Below are 23264 nucleotides of genomic sequence, written 5' to 3' on the forward strand. Positions count from 1 at the left end.
CGTGGCAGGAAGTTACTGATATCCGGCAGTTCTCCCATGTTTTTATGGAACAAGCAGCATCCTGTTTCTGCACAGCACATTGTCCACTGTTTGAACTGAAACTGTATGGGTTAACCTGGAGCAAATTGTTTGAAATAATGATGCCCGTAATATCTGACCATCTGCTCATCAGTGCTTATAATTTAAAAAAAAAAAAAAAAAAAAATACCCTAACTTCATATGATTTTGATTCATTTTGTCAATGAGGGGGCATATCTTGAAATCTGTGGTTGCCAAATTATTATATGTCATTTTAGAATTGTCACTGAAGTGCAAATTTTTCTTTATTTCTAAATACCTGTTTCTGGAGAAACATTTTGTGACCCATCTAATGTCGAAGTCTTCATCTTTGTACCAATACATTTGCTCCTGAGCCAAAGAATGGTAACCTGTGAGGCATAAAAAGCCTACAAATTTTCGAAGACAGTCAACCAAAAATGTAAATCCATGCCTGTTACTTTGTGAAGCATATCTGACACTTTCTTTGACAGTGAAATTCATTATCTCTTGATCAAATAGCATTTCAACAATTTCGATCGCTGATTTTCCTTTGAGTGAAGTTATTTGTTCCATAGCTCTGTTTATCTAGTCATTATTCCCAAATGCCTTTTCCTAATCTGGCTGAACGTTTTGCCAATTGGAAACTGTTTTAACCATTTTCGAGTCATATTTCTTTGACCATTTAGGCTGTGAAGTACTAGGGTCTTTTTTGGCAAGAGGTTCTGTGTTGGGATCGCCAACTGCAACTGCAATTGCACTTGAATGAACTTCCAGCCTATCAGGAACATCGTTGGATAAGTGTCTCCCAAAACATCATCATCGAAGTCTTCAGTGTCGGAAACATGGTCCACATTGTCAGTGGGAAGTTCTACAATATCTATCACACCATGATCATTATCTTCGCTGAGAAGGTTAGAATCATTTATCATATCTTCTACTTTGGCTAGTCTGAGGAACTTTCTGGCACCCATATAAAAATAAATAAATAAAAAATAAAAGATACAATGATTGTGGTTGTATGAAAATACTTTGTGTCAGCCACAATCCCCAAATGGGTATAACTTTAAAATGTGTAATAAAACAATATTTACTAATAATAAATGAACGAAGAAACACTTGTGAGCTACTGTAAGCTTCAAATTTACAATATGATCACAACATTTGATGGAATAATAAAAATAACGAAAATTACACAACTGAAAATCTATGGTATTTGTGTTACATGACTTACCATCCAATTAATGGTTTACTTAACTTTACACAAGAAACCACATGCAATATTTTGATTCTGCTCTGTCACTCACTTCAGTTACTGTTGTCAAATATTATAAGCTATTCAGCATTAAAACAGAGACTGCTGACAACTGATGGGACAAAAACTATCTGGTCCCCAAATGGTGATCTTGGCAGTTAATGGGTTAATGCTTTATGTTCATAATCTGAATATCAGCCTCACTATCTGTGCATCTATCAGGTGTATTTACAAATGAAGTCTGACAATTAGTAACAAAAATATTTTATTCTTGACAGACTTTCCGGGGGAAAACATAGAAACCAATCTTATTTGTAATACAACTGTTTATATTTTTAAAAGCACTTTTATGATAAATTACTAACTAGGCTACTTTCATATGTTTTTAGAGTTTCAAATAGAGCATGTCACAGAAGTGATTTAAGACAGCATTGTTTATATATTTCAGAGCGCAAGAAGAAAAATATTCAGTCTAAGAAGACTAAGTTGAAAGGAGAGTTGGTGCAAAATAAACCAGAAACAAAAGAACTTTTATCAGGTGAGTGCAATTGTAGTCTATAGATCACCTGAATAGTTTGCAAACCTCTGAAACACTCCATATTGCTCTACAAATGAATGACTGGGTTAACACCACCATCTTGTGATTTAATATTTACATATTGCTGCTGACAAACTGAGTGCCAGAGATAATGAAACATAAAAGGAATATTCTTGCTCTGAGCTTTAGGAGCAGCTTATTGTGCAGTCAGTTTCCATATGTAACCTTAAAGGATACCACCATGTGATGCCTAGTAAAGAAATGAACTGACTTGACGGAATAAAATATTTCTAGTTTCATGTTTTCATAATACTGGGTTGTCTACAGTTGTAGTGTAGAAGGGGCTTAAAGTACAGAGCATCAACACAGTAGTAAATAGTTTTAATGGTAAATTAATTTCTTCTAACAAATGAAGGTATAATCTTGTTCTAAAGTAACAGCTTGTGCTATGTCGAGAAAAAGTGATGGCTACTTTTCCACTTACGCACATTTTTTTAAATGTGTACTTTACCTGTATTAAGTGAAGATGAACAATTTACTGGTCTGAGCTGCCAGAGTTCATGGTCATGTGTGCGTGAGGTATGCTTGCTTGTGTGAATGAATGGTGTGTTTTTCTCTTTCTTCTTCTGGCAAAGGCTGTGGCTGAAAGCTCACGTGTAAGAGCCTTTTAAGCGTGCTGTCTACAACTTGACATGTCATCTTTATGGTAAGTAGCAATCTGTCTCTTCCTACATTATTGATATTCCAACCTGGAGTTTCCATTTACTTTCTTGAAAGTGGTTAACCTACGCACGGGAAACATGGAGTTAGCAACAGTAGTGCTGAAAATATAACTGAAACTTGCAAGCACCACTGAATTTGATAGTTTAGCAAAAAAAAAAAACTACTTTAAAAAAAATAATGAAAAGTTTAGATTTTAGCACTTCCGCAGTTACTGTAGCATTATCGTAACCGCGTGTGTGTGCATGTGTGTCTGTGTGGTAACTAATAATCAAGTAGTGATAAGTAAGAGCTCAAAGGACAACAAAGCTGTAGTGTTGTTGTAAATTGTAGTCAATGTTTTAAAGTGCCGTTCTTGCAAAACCATTATGACCTTTTCATCAATTTAGAGGATAAAAATTAACATTTTTTCTATATTTTGCTAAAAATTCATTTAAATAAATGACGAGGGCAACATAACTTCTTCTGTTTTAGTGCCAGTCAAATCTTTTGTGGAAAAAGTTTAGTAACCCAATATTTAACCAATTCACTTACATTTAGACATCACATAAATGTGTCTACCATATATTACATACTGACATTGTAAGTCAGTCACCTTTGATCAAATAAAACTGCAGTAGTGATATAATCATAATACTTTGTTGTATAGCTATTGCTAGAAAATCTTTTAAGACTAAGAAAAAACAACATAGTCACTGCGGACATTGGGAAATAAGTGTGTGGAGACTCCCTTTAGTGGTGCATTTTGTAGCTCAAGTGAAGGTATGTGTAGCCTTTGGTACTGTACTAAATGTGCCCACTGCAGTTATGGAGAAATAGGAGCCAATTTATAACCCAAGCTGATGTGGCAGTAGCATAAGTAAAATTAGAAAAATTGGCAGTTGCAGAAGTAAAATTAGGAACAGGGTAGATGAGTAAATGTGGTTAAGAGACTCTGCAAGTCTGTTAGCTTTCCACTAGATGCATCCAATGTTGTCATTGCTCTGGAGACTTTCAACAAAGTGTGGAAGCAATATGAGCTCAGAGACAGTATAACAATTAAGGGAAAAATTGCAATATAAGGTTACTTGTAGTCAGAGAAATACACAAAAGAAGCTCCTTCTGCTAGGGAGTAATTGTGGAAGAGTACTGTCTGAACTAGTGCGGAAATCTGTGTGTGATGAATACCAGGTGACGAGTACGTCCAAGCAAAGTGCAGGGCTCAGCAATGTCGCATGCTGTTTAGGTTATCTGCAGAAAAATTTTGTTAATCATCATTCTCTGACTCATGGCAGTGTTGGAAACAGTTTAGACCATAACCTCACACACACATATGAGGATAACATCAGGCACATTGCTGTGAATGCTCCTCTCCCAAATGTGAAGATTGTTACATTCTGAGCAATAATACAGACCTTGATTGAAGTGAAGTGTTCCGTTGAATGTGTAAATGTAGAGCTCAGAGCTTCAGGAATCACTTAAGAGTGGGACAATCACACATGGATGTGACTGATACAATGTCCCTCACATGATCACATCATGCATGGTATGGTATGTCCGCCCCTGGTAGCTGAATGATCAGCATGACAGATTGTCTATCCTCTGGGCCCGGGTTTGATTCCCAGCTGGGTCAGGGATCTTTTCTGCCCAGGGACTGGATGTTGTGCTGTCCTCATCACCACCCTATTATCCTCATAGACTGCAGATCACTGAAGTGGCATCAAATTGAAAGACTGGCACCCGGTGAATGGTCTGCCTGATGGGGGCCCCTAGCCATACGATTAAATAAATAAAATAAATGGTATGGCATACATCTGAATGTTCCCAGTAGGATGTTATCACCTGTTATTTATAAATGATTTATCTTAATCTACCATGATGCAGAGAGTAATTTTACCATTTTTGCAGACGACACGAATATGATGGTTAATGGTCGTAAATGGGAAAATATTCAAGTGTCTATTAATATTATTCTTATAGATTTAATGAAATGGTTTACTGCAAATGGTCTTTCACTAAACCTTAGTAAGACTAATTATATTCAGATCACCCCAACTGCCAAAATTGAGGAATAGATGACTGTTAAATATGCCACTCAGGTCATAGGAATAGTGGAAGTAACAAAGCTTCTAGAAAGAAGATTGACTGTAGAGTAAACTGGTCCCATCACATTTTAGATCTTTACAAAAGACTCACAGCTCTTCAATTTTTGCAATGCAAATCGTCTCTGACAGTCCAAACTTAAGCATTAAAAAAGCAGTATACTATAGTTACTTCCACTCTTTTTTTGGCATATGGAATTATTTTCTGAGGAAATCAACCTCTTGTGAAGAAAATATTCATTACTCAGAAGCGTGTTGTAAGAGCGATATTTGTTGTAGACCCTAGATGCAGTTGCAGAAGTGTGTTCCAGAATCTGGGAATTCTTACAACTATTTCTCAATACATATATTCACTTCCGCATTTCGTAAGCAAAAACATTGATTTATACAAATGTAACAGTGAATACCATCAGTACAACACAAGGAGGAAACATGATTTGCACACTGAAGGTAAAAATTTGAAGGTTGTGCAGAAGGGTGTACAGTACTCTGGTATAAAGATATTTAATGCTCTTCCTCCAGAAATCAAATGTTAAATAGCCAACAAATCTACATTTAAAGAGCTTCTGAGGCAATTTCTTTTAGCCATGACATTTTACAGTTTGGAAGAGTTTATGAAACACAGTGAGAAACTACCTTAAAATAAAATTAGATGTATTATCATATAAATTGAACATTAAGCAGAACATTCCTGTCACATATGTAACTCTTTTAGTGTTAACTGCTTATATTTAACACTTTGGGTTATATGTCCTTTTCATATTTAATTTACTATGTTTTATACTTTGTAATCTGTAGGCCTAAGGTTTCTCATTTCATCATGTTGTGTTACAGATCATTGTAGTAGTTACGTAACTTTCTAGTCTTTACTTGTAAGCATAGTGTATAAATACTTGTCCTTGACAATGTAAAAATTGACACACACTACATCCATGTGAAATTCTCAGATGAATGAATGAATGAATGAATGAATGCTGTTCGAGCACAAAAAAGTTGAATATGCAGCCCCTCTTTAAAAGACTCTGACAGAGAACATGGGGAATTAGCTGCTTAAATCCTCATTCTGCCTTCCACATGAAAAACAGATTCGCACTCTTTGAACACAGAATGTTCTTTCCAGAAAGTACATTCTAAATCCTTTTATCCAGTTGCTCGCTGTAGTGATATCTTCGTATTCAGCATCACCCCCACTGCCACTGTCTGTGTCTTTCTTTCTCTCTCTCTCCCACTGTCTCCTTTTCTCCCATTGCCACTTCCTCATATCTTTCTCTCTCAATGTCGCTGTGTTCGTCCATTTCTTTCTCTCTCTCTCTCTCTCTCTCTCTCTCTGAGGTTTTGACTCCTGGACCAGGAAACTATAACATATGGGTGTAGAGGGTAAGTAAAAGTGAACTTCTTTTTGTTGAATGAATGAATGACCAGCAAGTCTGTGGGGACCAGACCCCATCAAGCTTATGTATGGGCTCTGCTCATTGCTCATTTCTCATTTCCACTGTCTCCTGTCTCCATCAGTATCTTCCTTTTTTTCCTGCCGCCATCTCTTACTGACCATCACTCCCCCCCCCCCTTCCCCCCCCCCCCCTCCCCCACTGTTATTGTCTTCGGTGATTTCTCTCTCCCAACATCACAGTCTCCTCTCTTCCATTGTCACTGTCACCCTCTTCCAGCACAAAAAGTGTGGAAATGTATGTGTATGAAAACTTTTGGTGAGGATGGAATGAGAATTGAGGTAGCTGGTTCCATACTTTTCAGTGTCTGTTAAAGAGGAGCATATTCTCCTTTTTTTGTGCTCAGGTAGAAGCATTTTCCCTGTTACAGCAGTGTGTGCTGCTTATATAAAACAAATTGTTTAGGTCAAATTGCACTTATATACTTTGCTTTCACATCTTTTGACACATTTATACAACAAATAAGTACACATAAGGTTAACACAAAATCTCTCCCATCCAATGAAAGCTCACTTTACACTACTTTACATAAAAATGCACACCAATTTAAGCTACACAAACAGTATACCAAAAAATGCAGTTTCATTTGCAAGTACAAAGAATTTTGCATAGAGCTTGTACCACCAGGTGGCATTGCCAAATAATTTCCAGGTCAAGACAGTATAAGCATCCTGTTTCCATTATACAGGGACAGCACACCATAAAATTTTATTCACGAAAAAATGGCAACTATAAACATAATTTGGCGACATCTGAACCCTTACAGTGTCCCCGGAATCCGTGACTTGTTCACTGCACCAGTTTAAACTATGTTAATGCCTCAGACTGGGCGTTATGTGCATAAGTATGGTAACTTTGAACCTCTAGCTCTCAGCAGTGACTAATTATATTGAAAAAAGTGTCTTAAGAACATATTGTAAAAATTTTAGATTTGTCATGAATAGCAATTATAGAAATGACCATCCTCACAATTGGTTCTTTAGGTACCCAGAAATCAGGGTTTTTCAGAGTTCCTTTAGGAACCGCCCATGAGCAAATGGCGCTTTTATAAGTCACCTAAGGCCCACCCTGGACCACACAAGATGAAAAGGAACCAATGGATTTGCTAAATTTCCCTGGGCTGAAGGAAGTGTGTAATGTGCAAATTTTGATCTTGTTTTGTAAGATAGCTACAGTATGACCTTTCTTCCAACAGGCATCACTAGATCAAGGGTAAAGCACCTGACACATTAACTCTGTGCTCAATAGAACCCAAAATGTGAAGGCCCCTGAAAAAATACTCAGAGAAACAAAAGGTGGCAGCTTGGATAGCAAAATAACTAATAATCATAATACAGATCTTACTTTGCCATCAATACATGGAGAGGTTCTTAAAAGACAAAGATAAACTTCTCATATCAGTAAACAACATTGTAAATGTAAAGGTACTTCTACAGATGGGTAGGTCCATATCAAATTGACCAATTATTTGGGTCTCATGGTATGACATATTTATTACTTTTCGTTTGTGTGTGCTGATATAGTAAACAACTAGTACAAAATTTCATACTATTCTGTTGTGTATTTCATTTGTTTTCCAATTTCAAGAAGTGAAAATTGTTCATTAATCTGTCATTACGATGCAGCAAAAATGGCTGTAACTTCAAAAATAGTCATGCTTGCAAGAAAAACTTTCATTTTCTCTAAAAAGCTAGTAAGCTGGCTGAAGAGTTAGGTTCACTAAGCACTGAATTACATTTATTAATCTAATGGTATAAACCTCACAAGATATTCATTGTAAGTCATGTGGAATAGTAATTAATGCATTAGAATGGCTTCAGTGTATATCTTCATTTTTGTTGAAAGAGTTCTAAGCAATATTTTTCTGTCAAGAGTATGAAAATAAATGGAATGAAAAAGCTGCACAAAGCAGTCACTTAAGCTATAATGCCTGAAATCTCAGTAGCATGATTTCTTCCCTTTACACAAAAAAAGGTGATGGATGTTCACAATTGTAGAAGGTGTGATCCAGGACTTTATACCTGGGATTGAATTTTCTATGAGACAGGATTGCTAAGTTAGAACTCTCTAATGATAAATGCTATCTTACTCAAGTTTGTAGTAAGATTGTTCACACCTGTGATATAGTGCAAGACCTCAACTCCAGATGAGTTTAATGAATTGTAGTATAGTTTCCAGAATGATATTTTCACTCTGCAGCGGAGTGTGCGCTGATAAGAAACTTCCTGGCAGATTAAAACTGCGTGCCCGACCGAGACTCGAACTCGGGACCTTTGCCTTTCGCGGGCAAGTGCTCTACCATCTGAGCTACCGAAGCACGACTCACGCCCGGTAGTATAGTTGCCTACAGTGAGTGCAGATACGATGACCATTTACTGTTGTCTTACAGTGACATTTTGTGCGCTTGCTTACAAAAACAGTTCATCAAACTTACCTGGAGTTAAGGGCTCTCACTGGGATTATGGATGTAAACATATCTTATTACAAAATTTAATATTGAATTGAATTTAATTGTATTTGATCCTGTAAGATTACATTGTGTACAGTAAATGTACGTGTGATACAGGACATGTAAAAGTATTAACATTCTTTATCACTTATTTTTCTACATCTTCAGCTAACATTTTTACATCACTGTTAATGAATAACAATATCCCCCCTGCGGGTCCGGGGATTAGAATAGGCCCGAGGTATTCCTGCCTGTCGTAAGAGGCGACTAAAAGGAGTCCATCCCCCTCACGGGGGTAGTTAGCGCCTGCGTCCGGAGACGGACGGTTTCACGACCTATACTTGTGGTCTTTCTGGTTTTTCACTTCTCGTTTCTTCCTTCCTTTTGTTGGTTCATTTCTTTGCTCTTCTCCACCTCACTGTCTTCCTTACTCTTTCCCTTGACTTCTCCTTGCTTTCTCATTGCCTTCTTCTCCTTGCCTTCTTCTCCTTGCCTTCTTCTCCTTGCCTTCTTCTCCTTGCCTTCTTCTCCTTGCCTTCTTCTCCTTGCCTTCTTCTCCTTGCCTTCTTCTCCTTGCCTTCTTCTCCTTGCCTTCTTCTCCTTGCCTTCTTCTCCTTGCCTTCTTCTCCTTGCCTTCTTCTCCTTGCCTTCTTCTCCTTGCCTTCTTCTCCTTGCCTTCTTCTCCTTGCCTTCTTCTCCTTGCCTTCTTCTCCTTGCCTTCTTCTCCTTGCCTTCTTCTCCTTGCCTTCTTCTCCTTGCCTTCTTCTCCTTGCCTTCTTCTCCTTGCCTTCTTCTCCTTGCCTTCTTCTCCTTGCCTTCTTCTCCTTGCCTTCTTCTCCTTGCCTTCTTCTCCTTGCCTTCTTCTCCTTGCCTTCTTCTCCTTGCCTTCTTCTCCTTGCCTTCTTCTCCTTGCCTTCTTCTCCTTGCCTTCTTCTCCTTGCCTTCTTCTCCTTGCCTTCTTCTCCTTGCCTTCTTCTCCTTGCCTTCTTCTCCTTGCCTTCTTCTCCTTGCCTTCTTCTCCTTGCCTTCTTCTCCTTGCCTTCTTCTCCTTGCCTTCTTCTCCTTGCCTTCTTCTCCTTGCCTTCTTCTCCTTGCCTTCTTCTCCTTGCCTTCTTCTCCTTGCCTTCTTCTCCTTGCCTTCTTCTCCTTGCCTTCTTCTCCTTGCCTTCTTCTCCTTGCCTTCTTCTCCTTGCCTTCTTCTCCTTGCCTTCTTCTCCTTGCCTTCTTCTCCTTGCCTTCTTCTCCTTGCCTTCTTCTCCTTGCCTTCTTCTCCTTGCCTTCTTCTCCTTGCCTTCTTCTCCTTGCCTTCTTCTCCTTGCCTTCTTCTCCTTGCCTTCTTCTCCTTGCCTCCTTCTCCTTGCCTCCTTCTCCTTGCCTCCTTCTCCTTGCCTCCTTCTCCTTGCCTCCTTCTCCTTGCCTCCTTCTCCTTGCCTCCTTCTCCTTGCCTCCTTCTCCTTGCCTCCTTCTCCTTGCCTCCTTCTCCTTGCCTCCTTCTCCTTGCCTCCTTCTCCTTGCCTCCTTCTCCTTGCCTCCTTCTCCTTGCCTCCTTCTCCTTGCCTCCTTCTCCTTGCCTCCTTCTCCTTGCCTCCTTCTCCTTGCCTCCTTCTCCTTGCCTCCTTCTCCTTGCCTCCTTCTCCTTGCCTCCTTCTCCTTGCCTCCTTCTCCTTGCCTCCTTCTCCTTGCCTCCTTCTCCTTGCCTCCTTCTCCTTGCCTCCTTCTCCTTGCCTCCTTCTCCTTGCCTTCTTCTCCTTGCCTTCTCTGGTCTCCGCCTCGGCGTTTGAGACAGTCTGTCCTCTTTCTCCCTCTCTCTCTTCTTTTTCCTCTTCTTCCTTCCTCCCTGTGCGTGCCTGAAGGCCGACCCACGCGTTCGCACACATAGCCGGTGACGGGGTAACGCGTAAGTCCCCGCCCTGGGTAGACATGTAAGGCACGCGCATACCCCCTGGTAAAGGCCAGGCCCGGGGAGGGGTGATTGCCTGAGCTGATACCTTCTGACCATGCCGATTGGTCCCTCCGTCTGTTTCTCGGGAGGTGTGACCTGAGGTGTAAACATTCACCTAAGGCGGGAGTGCCCTCTGAGAGGGTCCCCACAAGGAAGGAGCGCGCCATCGGAGATGCTGGCAATCATGGGGGATTCCTCCGCAATGGATTCTACTCCATCACTTCTGCCCAAAAACGGAAACGTGACCAGCCACCAGTGACAAAAGTACTACCGCCTGCCCCACAGTTCCTCGTCATTTCTCGATCTGAGGACGGAAAGGATTTTTCCTCTCTCAACCCTTTCGTTATTCAGAAGGGCGTAGATGCCATAGCCGGATCTGTGAAATCTTGTACCAGGTTGCGTAACGGTACCTTATTACTAGAAACTGAGAGTGCCTTTCAGGCACAAAAACTGCTTCGGGCCACACTTCTGTACACGTTCCCTGTCTGGGTGGAGGCCCACCGAACTTTGAATTCGTCTCGTGGTGTAGTCTATACTAGCTCCCTCGACGGATTGACTGACGAGGAGATTCAATCTTTCCTCGCTGAGCAGGGCGTGATGGCTGTCCATAGGGTCATGAAAAAGGTCAACAATGACCTTGTACCGACCCGGACACTTTTCTTGACCTTCGATAGTGTTAAGCTGCCATCGCGCATCAAGGCGGGCTACGAGGTTATTTCTGTTCGCCCCTATGTCCCGACACCTACGCGCTGCTACCAGTGTCAGCGTTTCAATCACACTCGACAGTCTTGTTCCAATGCGGCTAAATGTGACACTTGTGGCAGGGATGCCCATGAGGGTGACTGTCCACCTCCGTCTCCTCGTTGTGTGAACTGTCAGGGTGACCATGTCGCATCCTCCCGCGACTGTCCTGTCTATAAGGAAGAACGCTGTATCCAAGAAATTCGGGTCAAAGAGAAAGTGTCCACCTCGGCTGCTCGCAAGCTATTGGCTAGTAGGAAGCCTGCGCTGCTCCCAGCGGGGAAATACAGTACTGTCCTCGCCTCTCCTCGGACTACCAGGGAGGTAGCAACCCAGACATGCAATCTGACCTTCAGCACCACGGTCGTCCGTTCGGCCAGTGCTAAGATCGCACGGTCGACGTCTCCTCTTCCTCCCATCTCCCCACAGACACCAGCCCCTTCATCAGCTTCTGCTAAGACGAAGACCCCGAAGTCAGATGCACGGGCCTTCAAGAAGGAACCATCCCGTGCAGACTTCCTACGTTCCTCGACCTCCCAGCCTTCGACCGGTACTTCCACCAAACGTCCTTCCAAAAAGGCTCATAGGAAGCACAGTTCTCCTTCTCCGCCATGGCGCATTTCTTCTCCTGCGCCACCCAGCGGTTGCCGCCCCAGGCCGTCATCCGTTTCGCCTGGCCGCACCGCTGGTAGCCGTACATCTGGCCGTTCACCGGCGGAGGAAGCTCCCCCTCCCGGCCATCCTCCCGAGATGGCCGATGAACCTATAGACCCAATGGACGATGACTGTCCGCCTACTGATAGCGGCGGCAGTGCTCGCTCGAAGCCATGCCCTCAGCGGCCTTCGAGGTGACCCCTTTTTTGATCTTCCTTTTCTTACGATGGCACTTATTCACTGGAATATTCGCAGCATTCGCTCCAACCGAGAGGACTTGAAGTTGCTGCTCCGCTTGCACCGTCCGCTCGTCGTAGCCCTCCAGGAAACGAAGCTTTGCCCATGCGATCAAATTGCCTTGGCACACTACACCTCTGTGCGTTTTGACCTACCCCCTGTGGTAGGTGTCCCAGCTCATGGAGGGGTTATGTTGCTGGTCCGGGATGATATTTACTACGATCCCATCATGTTGCACACCGGCCTGCAGGCAATTGCCATCCGCATTACTCTCCCCACTTTTACATTTTCCTTTTGTACCGTTTACACTCCATCGTCATCTGCCGTTACCAGGGCAGACATGATGCAACTTATTGCTCAGCTACCTGCACCATTTTTGTTAACTGGAGACTTCAATGCCCACCATCCCCTTTGGGGCTCTCCAGCATCCTACCCAAGGGGCTCCTTGTTAGCAGACCTTTTCAACCAGCTCAATCTTGTCTGCCTCAATACTGGCGCCCCTACTTTTCTTTCGGACACATCTCACACCTATTCCCATTTAGACCTCTCTACATGTACTCCCCAACTTGCACGCCGGTTTGAGTGGTATGCACTTGCTGATACATATTCGAGCGACCACTTCCCATGTGTTATCCTTCTCCTGCAGCATACTCCCTCTCCATGCTCCTCTAGTTGGACCATCTCCAAGGCAGACTGGGGGCTCTTCTCTTCCAGGGCGACCTTTCAGGATCAAACCTTCACAAGCTGCGATCGTCAGGTCGCACACCTCACGGAAGTCATTCTCGCTGCTGCTGAATATTCCATCCCTGACCCTACTTCTTCTCCACGTCGCGTACCGGTCCCCTGGTGGACCGCAGCATGTAGACGCTTTACGTGCTAGTCTACGTGCTTTACGCACCTTTAAACGCCACCCTACAGTGGCGAATTGTATTAATTATAAACGATTACGTGCTCAGTGTCGTCGTATTATCAAAGAAAGCAAGAAAGCCAGCTGGGCTGCTTTCACAAGCACCTTCAACAGTTTTACTCCTTCTGTTGTCTGGGGTAGCCTGCGCCGGCTATCTGGCACTAAGGTCCACTCCCCAGTTTCTGGCTTGAAGGTCGCGAGTGACGTCCTTGTGACCCCTGAGGCTGTCTCCAATGCCTTCGGCTGCTTTTTCGCAGAGGTTTCGAGCTCCGCTCATTACCACCCTGCCTTCCTCCCCCGCAAACAGGCCGAGGAGGCTAGGCCACCTGACTTCCGCTCCTCGAATTGTGAAAGTTATAATGCCCCATTCACCATGCGGGAACTCGAAAACGCACTTGGCCGATCACGGTCCTCCGCTCCAGGGCCCGATTCTATTCATATTCAGATGCTGAAGAACCTTTCTCCTGCGGGTAAAGGTTTTCTTCTTCGTACATACAATTGCATCTGGATTGAGGGACATGTTCCCGCATGCTGGCGCGAGTCTATTGTTGTCCCGATTCCTAAGCCGGGGAAGGACAAGCACTTGCCTTCCAGTTATCGACCTATCTCGCTTACCAGCTGTGTCTGTAAAGTGATGGAGCGAATGGTTAACTCTCGATTGGTTTGGCTGCTCGAGTCTCGACCCCTACTTACCAATGTACAATGTGGATTTCTTAGGCGCCGCTCTGCTGTTGACCATCTGGTTACCTTGTCGACCTTCATTATGAATAACTTCTTGCGGAAGCGCCCGACCGCGGCTGTGTTCTTTGATTTGGAGAAGGCTTACGACACCTGTTGGAGGGCGGGCATTCTCCGCACCATGCATACATGGGGCCTTCGCGGTCGCCTCCCTCTTTTTATCCGTTCCTTTTTAATGGATCGACAGTTCAGGGTACGTGTGGGTTCTGTCCTGTCCGACACCTTTCGCCAGGAGAATGGGGTGCCACAGGGCTCAGTTTTGAGCGTCGCTCTCTTCGCCATCACGATCAATCCAATAATGGATTGCCTCCCAGCTGATGTATCAGGCTCCCTTTTTGTGGACGATTTTACCATCTATTGCAGCGCGCAGTGTACACGTGTCCTGGAGCGCTGTCTTCAGCGTTCTCTTGACCGTCTTTACTCCTGGAGTGTCGCCAATGGCTTCCGTTTTTCTGCCGAGAAGACGGTCTGTATTAACTTCTGGCGCTACAAAGTGTTTCTCCCACCGTCCTTACGACTCGGTCCCGTTGCTCTCCCAATCGTGGAGACAACCAAATTTTTAGGCCTTACATTTGAGAGGAAACTTAGCTGGTCTCCACATGTGTCACATTTGGCCGCCCGTTGTACCCGTTCTTTAAATGTCCTCCGTGTTCTCAGTGGTATGTCGAGGGGAGTGGATCGAACTGTCCTACTTCGTCTATATCGGTCGATCGTCCGCTCCAAGCTGGATTATGGGAGCTTCGTATACTCCTCTGCACGGCCATCCATCTTACGCCGCCTCAACTCCATACAACATCGGGGTTTACGACTTGCGATCGGAGCATTTTATACCAGTCCCGTAGAGAGTCTTCATGCTGACGCTGGCGAATTGCCACTCACCTACCGGCGCGATATACTGCTTTGTCGGTATGCCTGTCGGCTACTGTCAATGCCCGACCATCCGTCTTATCGTTCCTTTTTTGACGACTCTCTCGACCGTCAATACGGGTTGTATGTCTCTGCCCTGCTACCCCCTGGAGTTCGCTTTTGTCGCCTCCTTCAACACCTTAATTTTTCACTCCCTGCAACCTTTCGAGTGGGCGAGAGCCACACGCCACCTTGGCTCCAGGCTCAGGTCCGCGTTCACCTTGACCTCAGCTCGCTCCCAAAAGAGGTTACCCCCGTTTCGGTCTACCACTCCCGTTTTTTGGAACTTCGTTCGAAGTTCAACAACATGACTTTCATTTATACAGATGGCTCTAAGACCAATGACGGGGTTGGGTGTTCCTTTATTGTCGGGGCACAAAGTTTCAAATACCGGCTCCATGGCCATTGTTCGGTCTTCACAGCTGAGCTCTTTGCCCTCTACCAGGCTGTTCTTTACATCTGCCGCCACCGACATTCTGCTTATGTCATCTGCTCCGACTCCCTGAGCGCCATCCAGAGCCTCAGTGATCCGTACCCGGTTCACCCTTTCGTACACCGGATCCAACGCTCTCTTCAGCAGCTGGTGGACGTCAGTTCTCCGGTTAGCTTTATGTGGGTTCCTGGCCATGTCGGTATCCCTGGGAACGAAGCTGCAGATGCCGCGGCCAAGGCTGCGGTCCTCCAGCCTCGGACAGCTTCTTGTTTTGTCCCTTCGTCCGATTTTAGCAGGGTCATTTGTCGGCACATTGTGTCGCTGTGGCATGCCGATTGGGCTGCACTTACAGACAACAAGCTTCGGGCCTTAAAACCTCTTCCCGTGGCTTGGACGTCCTCCTCACGCCCTTCTCGGCGGGAGGAGGTAGTTTTGGCCCGGTTAAGAATTGGACACTGCCGGTTCAGCCATCGCCATCTGCTGACGGCTGCGCCAGCGCCGTTCTGCCCATGTGGGCACTTGCTGACGGTTCGACACATTTTAATGTCGTGTCCATATTTTAACAAACTGCGTCTAGATCTTAACCTGCCAAGTACTTTCGATGCCATTTTAGCGGATGACCCACGAGCAGTTGCTCGTGTTCTTCGTTTTATCAATTTGACAAACCTCTCTCAGGACATTTGATGATGCTGTTTTTTAATCCTATGCCTGTCAGTCCGTCTTTTATCGTGTTTTCCCTTTTAGTTGTTGTTGTCCACTTGTGCCTCGCGGTGCATTCTTAGAGTAGTCAGGGCGCTAATGACCATTGAAGTTGTGCGCCCTAAAACCACAAAAAAAGATAACAATATATACAAATTTAATGGCATAAGTATTCTGCAACACTGTAAAACTCTTTTCCAATGAGATAGTCTTTAAGTTTCTTTGGAAAGTCATTGTGAAGTACACTATCTTGCAGGTTTTTGGGCAGACCTCTTAGTAGTCTGATACCAGAGTATTGGGGTTCTTTTTCTAGCATTACCAGTCGGTGGGGTATGCTCTGTACTTCATTCTTCCTTCTTGTATTGTGGGTGTGTACACTAGCATTTGTAGTCCAGTCCTCACTATCTCTTGTGATGTACATTATTGTTTTGTATATATACAACGATGAGAGTTAAGATACCTAAATTCTTGAAACAGTTTCTGCCTGTTTCAGAGTTCTTTCTTTTAAAAATGGTCCTAATTGCTTTTTTTTTTGTAATGTGAACACTTGTTTTGTCTCTTGTTTGTTTGAGTTTCCCCTACACAGTCACTCCATACTGTAAGTATGGTTCAAAAAGTCCATGATACACTGTACACAGAAGGTTCTTGTCTGAATACTGTGATAGCTGTGTCATTAAGAATATGACAGAGCTCAGTTTCTTACAGACATAAATGTTTTTTTTTTTTTTTTTTCCATTTCAGTTAATTATCCACAAGAATACCTAAGAATCTAGCAGATTCTACTTCTTCCAGCCATGTTCCATCAACCTCTAAATCCATGTCTACAGCCTTTTCCTTGTTTTTAAACACTGCATACATAGTATTTTTTTAGGTTTATAACCAGTTCATTTTCCAACAGCCATTGAGCTGTGACATTTGCAGATATGTATGCTCTTCTCTCAAGCTGTTCCATACTCTGGTTACTATTTAGTATTGTCATGTCATCAGCATACAATATTTTCTTTTCTTCCTCCTCAACACCTATATCATTAACAAACACATTAAATAACAATTGCCCCATTACCGAACCCTGCGGCACTCCATATTTGATGGATTTGGTTTCTGATTGGTATGAGTTTCCTAATGATACATACTGCTTGTGGTTGCACAAGTATGATTTTATCCATTCACCTGGTTGCCCCCGAATGCCATAGTTGCTTAATTTTTGTATCAGCATTTCATGGTCAACGGTGCCAAATGCCTTTGAAAGATCCAGAAACATTGCAGAGACAACCTTTTTCTCATCTAAGGACTGTAAAATGTATTCTGTTAGACTGGCAATTGCTGATTCTGTAGATTTACCCTTTCTGAAACCATGTTGTGAGGGTATGAGAATGTTATGTTTGTCCAAATAGTTAACTAATCTGGTATACATAAGCATTTCTAGGATTTTTGAGAAACCTGATATCAGTGAAACTGGTCTGTAGTTGTTGAGATCATCCTTATACCCTTTCTTGTACACTGGCACTACCTTTGTTATCTTCAGTTTTTCTGGAAAAATTGCATCTCTGAAAGAACAGTTTGCTATGTTCAGCAGTGGTGTTATTATCTCCTCACATACCAGCTTTATTACATGATTTTATATTTCATCACCAGCAGCTGATTTCTTGGACTTCAGTTTCTGTATAGTTTTCCGCAATTCCTCTTCCGTGACTGGTCTTAAGAACATAGTACTGCATGATCTTTTTGGTACCTTAATACCCTTCTGTTTTTGACTATTTCTTTCCAATTTTAAGTTTTCTACTACACTGATATAGTTATTATTTAGTATGTTTGCTATTTCCATACCATCTGTGACCACTGTGTTGTCTATTTTAATTGACCTAATATCTTCTTCTTTGTTTGACCCATCTTTTTTCTTTCTTTCAGCATTGATTGCATTCCAAGCTGCTTTTGCCTTGTTTTTTGAGTTCGATATAGTGGTGGCAATTGCTCTTGCTTTGGCTTCTCTTATTTTTTTTCTATACTTCTTTTTTAACATTTTGTAGTTTTCAGCTTCGCCCATCCGTGTCTCATCCTGAAGCTTCCTTCGCTGTTATAGTATTTCACTGGTAATCCACTGTGTTTGATCTTGCTACCTTTCTTGTCTCTTTACTTTGGGAAATGCTACATTAAAATGGTACTTAATTGTTGAAATAAATGCATCATATTTTTCATTTACACTCTGGGCCTGTAGGGTTTCATTCCAGGTTTCCTTACTTAACATTGTTCTAAAGATGTTGATATTTTGTTCACAGATGGTCCTAATTTCTTTGGTTGGTTGTTTTGGTTCTGATACTGTGTCATTATTTCTGCAAAAGCTGATTAGTTGTCCATGATGATCAGATATTGCTGTCTGAACTACATGTGACTCATAGTTACGCATATTAGTAATTATGTTGTCAATAACTGTCTCACTTTGTGAAGTCATTCTTGTTGGTGCAGTTATTGTCACTTTCATGTTATGCTGTATTAACAATTCTTCAAAATCCTGTCTTATTTTTGTGTCTTTTCCCATGTCAATGTTGAAATCTCCACATATAATATTTCTCTTCATATTCATTCTCAATAAGCTAGCAATTTTTTTCAGAAAGATGCTAATTTTGCCACATGGTGACCAGTACACACAAAACACTCTAAAATCCTCTGCCACTCTACCAGTAACTTTAAAGTCGTTTTCTCTAGCTATGGGAAATGTAGCAGCTTCACTGTTTACATTCTTTGATAGAGTACCTGTTTTAAATATATACAAATGCCACCACCCTTATATTTAGATCTGCAGAAGTAACTAGCTAGTTTGTAGTCCTTTATTGCAACATTATGTATTTTACTTTCAGTTAGTCCATGTTCACTTATGCATAATATGTCTGGTCTTACTTCACTCAGGAGTACTTCTGCTTCTGCTTCTAATTTTTTGTTACCAAAGTATTGAAGTTTTTGCTACCAAAGTACTGAATATTTTGATGAAGTACTTTTATGTAATTTTTCTTTAGTTGGTTTACATGTTGTGAGCTGTATCCTGGGGCAAATTTTTTAGTATTGTCTTTCTTTGTATGGTGCTTATATTTTTCTTTTCCAGCTGGAGTATATGATTTTTCACTCCCTTCAGGCCATATTAGTTTCCCTTGGTTCTAATGATTTTGCGGACATCTGCAAACTTAAGCGAAGTTACCATTAGAGAGGTCTAATTTGGTGTCCCTCTCTCATAGAAATTCAATGTCAATGACACATTCCTGATCAGACCTAAAATTAGGAATGTGCATGTAGTAGCGCCATTTCCCAGGACTACAGGAAACTGTTTACACCTTAGTGTTGTAAGACCTGGTACTGACTGTACTGAGAATTGTATATTTCTGAACTGACAAGGTTAACAATAACTGGCATAATTGCTCTCAGTCCATCACATAATCATCATTGTAGGGTTTAATGAGGTCACATTCAGTTCACTGAATTTGACATAATGACCGAGCGAGGTGGCGCAGTGGTTAGACACTGGACTCGCATTCGGGAGGACGATGGTTCAATCCCGCGTCTGGCCATCCTGATTTAGGTTTTCCATGATTTCCCTAAATCACTCCAGGCAAATGCCGGGATGGTTCCTCTGAAAGGGCACGGCTGACTTCCTTCCCTAATCCGATGAGACCGATGACCATGCTGTCTGGTCTCCTTCCCCAAAACAACCAACCAACCAACCTTGACATAATGGGGCAACTGTCTTCCACCACTTCAACCATATTAATGGTTGGATTCATTTTGTGCCACTTTGTTTCAGCAGTGCAGTTTTGCATCTGATTATGGACTTATTATTTCCAAGGTGTTAAACTTCAGAACATCTTTGAGAGTGAAGTCGCATGGAAGATTTTTGGCTTACTGAATCTGTTCTGTAATAGTGTTTAATTTAGCTACTGTACATCATCGGTTCCCATCACATCACTCCCATCTGGCTTGCTGATTGCTGTTACCAAGTGGGGTGCACTCAGCACTTGCGAGGCAAATTGAGGATCTACTTGATTGAGAAGTAGTGGCTCTAGTCACAAAAACTGACAATGGCTAGGAGAGTGATGTGCTGACCACATTCCCCTCCTTATCTGCATCCACCCCTCCTTATCTGCATCCAGTGACATCAGTAGGCTGAAGGTGACAGGGCAGTCAGTCGATATCATTGGGCCTTCCGTGCCCTTTTTGGATGGTAATATCTGTTCTACATGATTCGAAATGGATGTCAGGATGGTTTCTTGAGTAAAATCATACTGATGCTTAGGTGTTGTCGTGTGAGTTTCGAATGGTCTTAGTAAACTTACTTTAGCAGCAAGTCTTCTGAAAGCGCCCAAAGTCCATCACAGGCACTTTCACCGTGTGCTGTTGCAAAATAGTGGCATTGTTTATCAGTATAGTAATCTGTCCTATGAAAACATTTATTTATTTTCTGTTTTTATGTTACATTGTGCTGCCATCAGAATTGATACCAACCGCAGCTTTGAATAGAGAACATTAAATACCACTTTATTGCATTCTAAGCAATCTAGATGGTGGTGGTGGTGGTGGTGGTGGTGGTGGTGGTGGTGGTGGTGGTGGTGATGATGATGATAGCACCTAAACAACTAATGCTGCAGTCTCTCATGAATGCCACATATAGTAATATCTGCAAACACTGCACTGGCAGACTGTCGTCTGATAGTAAAATGTAAGCTACAAAAAAAAAAAAAAATCCCTCCTTGTCAGTTGTTGACCATTTCTTGCAATATGAGAAACTAGGAAACTTAAGTGATGCAGTACTATATTTAAAAATAAATTTCATTTTGAATGCATTCATTCTCCACATTCAGTTTTTATCAGAGGTGAACAGAATTATGTAAGATGTACAAATTTTTGTGAGAAAAATAAAAACATTTTTTCTAGTTCTACAAGATAAAATTAATCTCTCAGCAGTGTTGTGTTGCTTTAAAATTAAAGCACAGTTAACTATCTTTAAAATGCCACCAGTGTCACTGCTATCTTCAATAGTTCTACATTTATAGTAAAATTTATTCCTAAATTTGTATATGTGCTATACTTTCAAATGCAATAACACAAAAATTGGCATGGTCAAAAGCCATTACAAGTTGCAGTATTTGCCATGGGTACTGGGAAATACTGAAAAATATTCTGGTACATCAAGGTCCAAAAAAATGGACAAAACTTGATTGATTTGATATGGACAGGTCCAGATGTGCTATGTGTAAGAGAATATCAGTCGAAAGTCACAGAAATTGAACTACTGCACCTAAATGAAAATGAGTTAGTATTGCATCACTGTTGGTTGTAATATGGGGAGAGGAAGAGTGAATACATACACAAAATGTGGAACAAAGTTCCCAGCCATGCAACTCACTGAATAGTGCTTTGAATAGCTATTTAAGTGATGCACTTCAATAGCAGACTTGGAAAGATTAAAGATAGTGGTTGTGATAGTCTATAGGGTCCCACTACAGGAAATATTTTAAACAGCAAACTGACAGGCTTTAGCTAAATGACAACTTCTTATTGCCGTCTTTTTGGACCTACACTGGATGTACACTGTTTGGTGCCATCAAACGTTGCTTACCCTTCATGGCTTGGGCTTGGAGCCTCCTTACGATTTTTTATTCATCACTTTTTATCTCACTGACTGAGCCGAATAGCCACTTGATTTGGCACAATGCGTCCAGGATTCAGGCAGGCATGCTGACCCTGGATCAAATCTGTCCAGCGAATTAATGATGGCGGCCCATGTGCTGGCCAGTATGGATATGGTTTTTAGGCAGTTTACCACATCTGACTAGGTGAATACTGAGCTGGCACCCATGTGCAACCTCAGGTACACAAAGTGCAAACATCTGGAAAAATGTTCTCAGACTTTCACTTGGGATATCACAAGATACAGACAGGTGGGGTACACACATTCCATCCCTGAGGAGAAAGGGTTGGCAATAGGAAACAGAACTACTGACACTACCAAATCCAGCTTAACATGCCAATCCCATGAAGACAAAGGAGAAGATCAGGAGAATGGAGTTTTTATCCATCTGTTTGGGTAAGTGCTGTTCTGCTCCCCACAGATCTGAGATAATGGTATCCATTTTGATGTCATGCAGTGTTTTACTTTTCTCTTATTGCCATCAGTGGGCTAGTGAGCTCCATTGGACCAGAAGTTATTCTGTGCACTATGTTTAAGACTTTTGTCTTCCGTTTAGCTTCCAGTTTGTAGCCTTGGCCGATTACAAAACCCAAGGGCTTTCAGGGCTATCTAAACCTCTCTGTATGTGACACTGTATTGTAATTACAGACATGAACTCAATAATCTAAACTTGCTATGACAGTTCCTCAGTAAGCACTTAAATAATTTCAGTGTCTCACCTAATCATTTGGAGAAGTAATGGTTTAAAAACTGCTGGGATTTGTAAAGAGGAACACACTGAATGAAGTCAAAGTTAAATTTTTGTCCAAATTAATAAAAAAGTAAATTGCATCTTTTTCACTGCCATTTGCATAAAAAAATATTCTTCTTCATATTTTTAATTTTTTTTCCACTCAGATCTCAGATTGCACATGTTCTGGGACAGATGAATGACAAGAACACTTAGCATTCATGATCTCAACTTGAAAAGAAAAATTAATTATTCAGAAGTGAAGGAGATGACTCACTAGATGATAGAAGCAGTGAGGTGATAAAAGTATTATCCACAGAGTCATCTCCTTTACTCATAAATTATTTACATTCTATCAGAACTTTTCTTACCAAATTGAAAAGAAATTTACGTATTTTTATTCAAATTTGATACTTACATCAAAATTTGGTAATTAAATTAATTCATACTGTAAGATTTTCATCTTGTAATATATCGAGGTAAGTGTATTGTGGCTATGTGGGTTTAATTTGAAGCGACATGAAATTTTGACGTTTCCTCAACCGAATCAAAGCTGTAATAAAGGTATCTAGCTGGAGAGCCCATAACTCTTGCCCCACTGCCAACAGCAACTGTCCTGGCTAGTTTTGGTTCCTTCATTATAACGCAGTTCTTCTTGATGAAATACTGAATCTTCATCCTAGTGTTCTGAGAGAGCTGAGTAGAATCCACAACAAACTACTCTGATTCTAACATTTCCTGCTAAACATAACTATCTGGTTTCATTGACACACACATTTCTGTAAAATAAAAATGTGTATAATAATGAGTACTTCTAATGTCCATGTTAACAATAAAGTGCAAGAATAAAAGCTATATAGTTTCATAATTCTGAAAAAAAGCAAGAGAAAATAGTTTTTAAAGAGAACCTCACCTTACTTCTCAACATAGACTCCTTTGAGGCATATACATGTGGTCCAGTGATCCTCCATCTTTTTGATTCCATCAAAAAAATAGAATCTGTCAAACTTCGTAAAATACTCATTGATTACAACTATCTTTAATCATTTCATAAAAATTTCTTCCTTGTGAACTAA

The 23264-nt window shown here is 41.7% G+C and overlaps 1 protein-coding gene across 1 annotated transcript in view; it reads left to right on the plus strand.

Moving 5' to 3' along the window:
• The window catches only part of LOC126161804 (monocarboxylate transporter 13-like), a 227381-nt gene that overhangs the window by 178061 nt on the left and 26056 nt on the right, over window positions 1-23264 (plus strand). Inside the window, 1 exon segment of the mRNA XM_049917895.1 lies at window positions 1740-1829. Within this exon segment, the coding sequence (XP_049773852.1) occupies window positions 1740-1829 (90 nt within the window).

This window comes from Schistocerca cancellata, chromosome 2 (assembly GCF_023864275.1).
Source record: "Schistocerca cancellata isolate TAMUIC-IGC-003103 chromosome 2, iqSchCanc2.1, whole genome shotgun sequence".
NCBI lineage: Eukaryota > Metazoa > Arthropoda > Insecta > Orthoptera > Acrididae > Schistocerca > Schistocerca cancellata.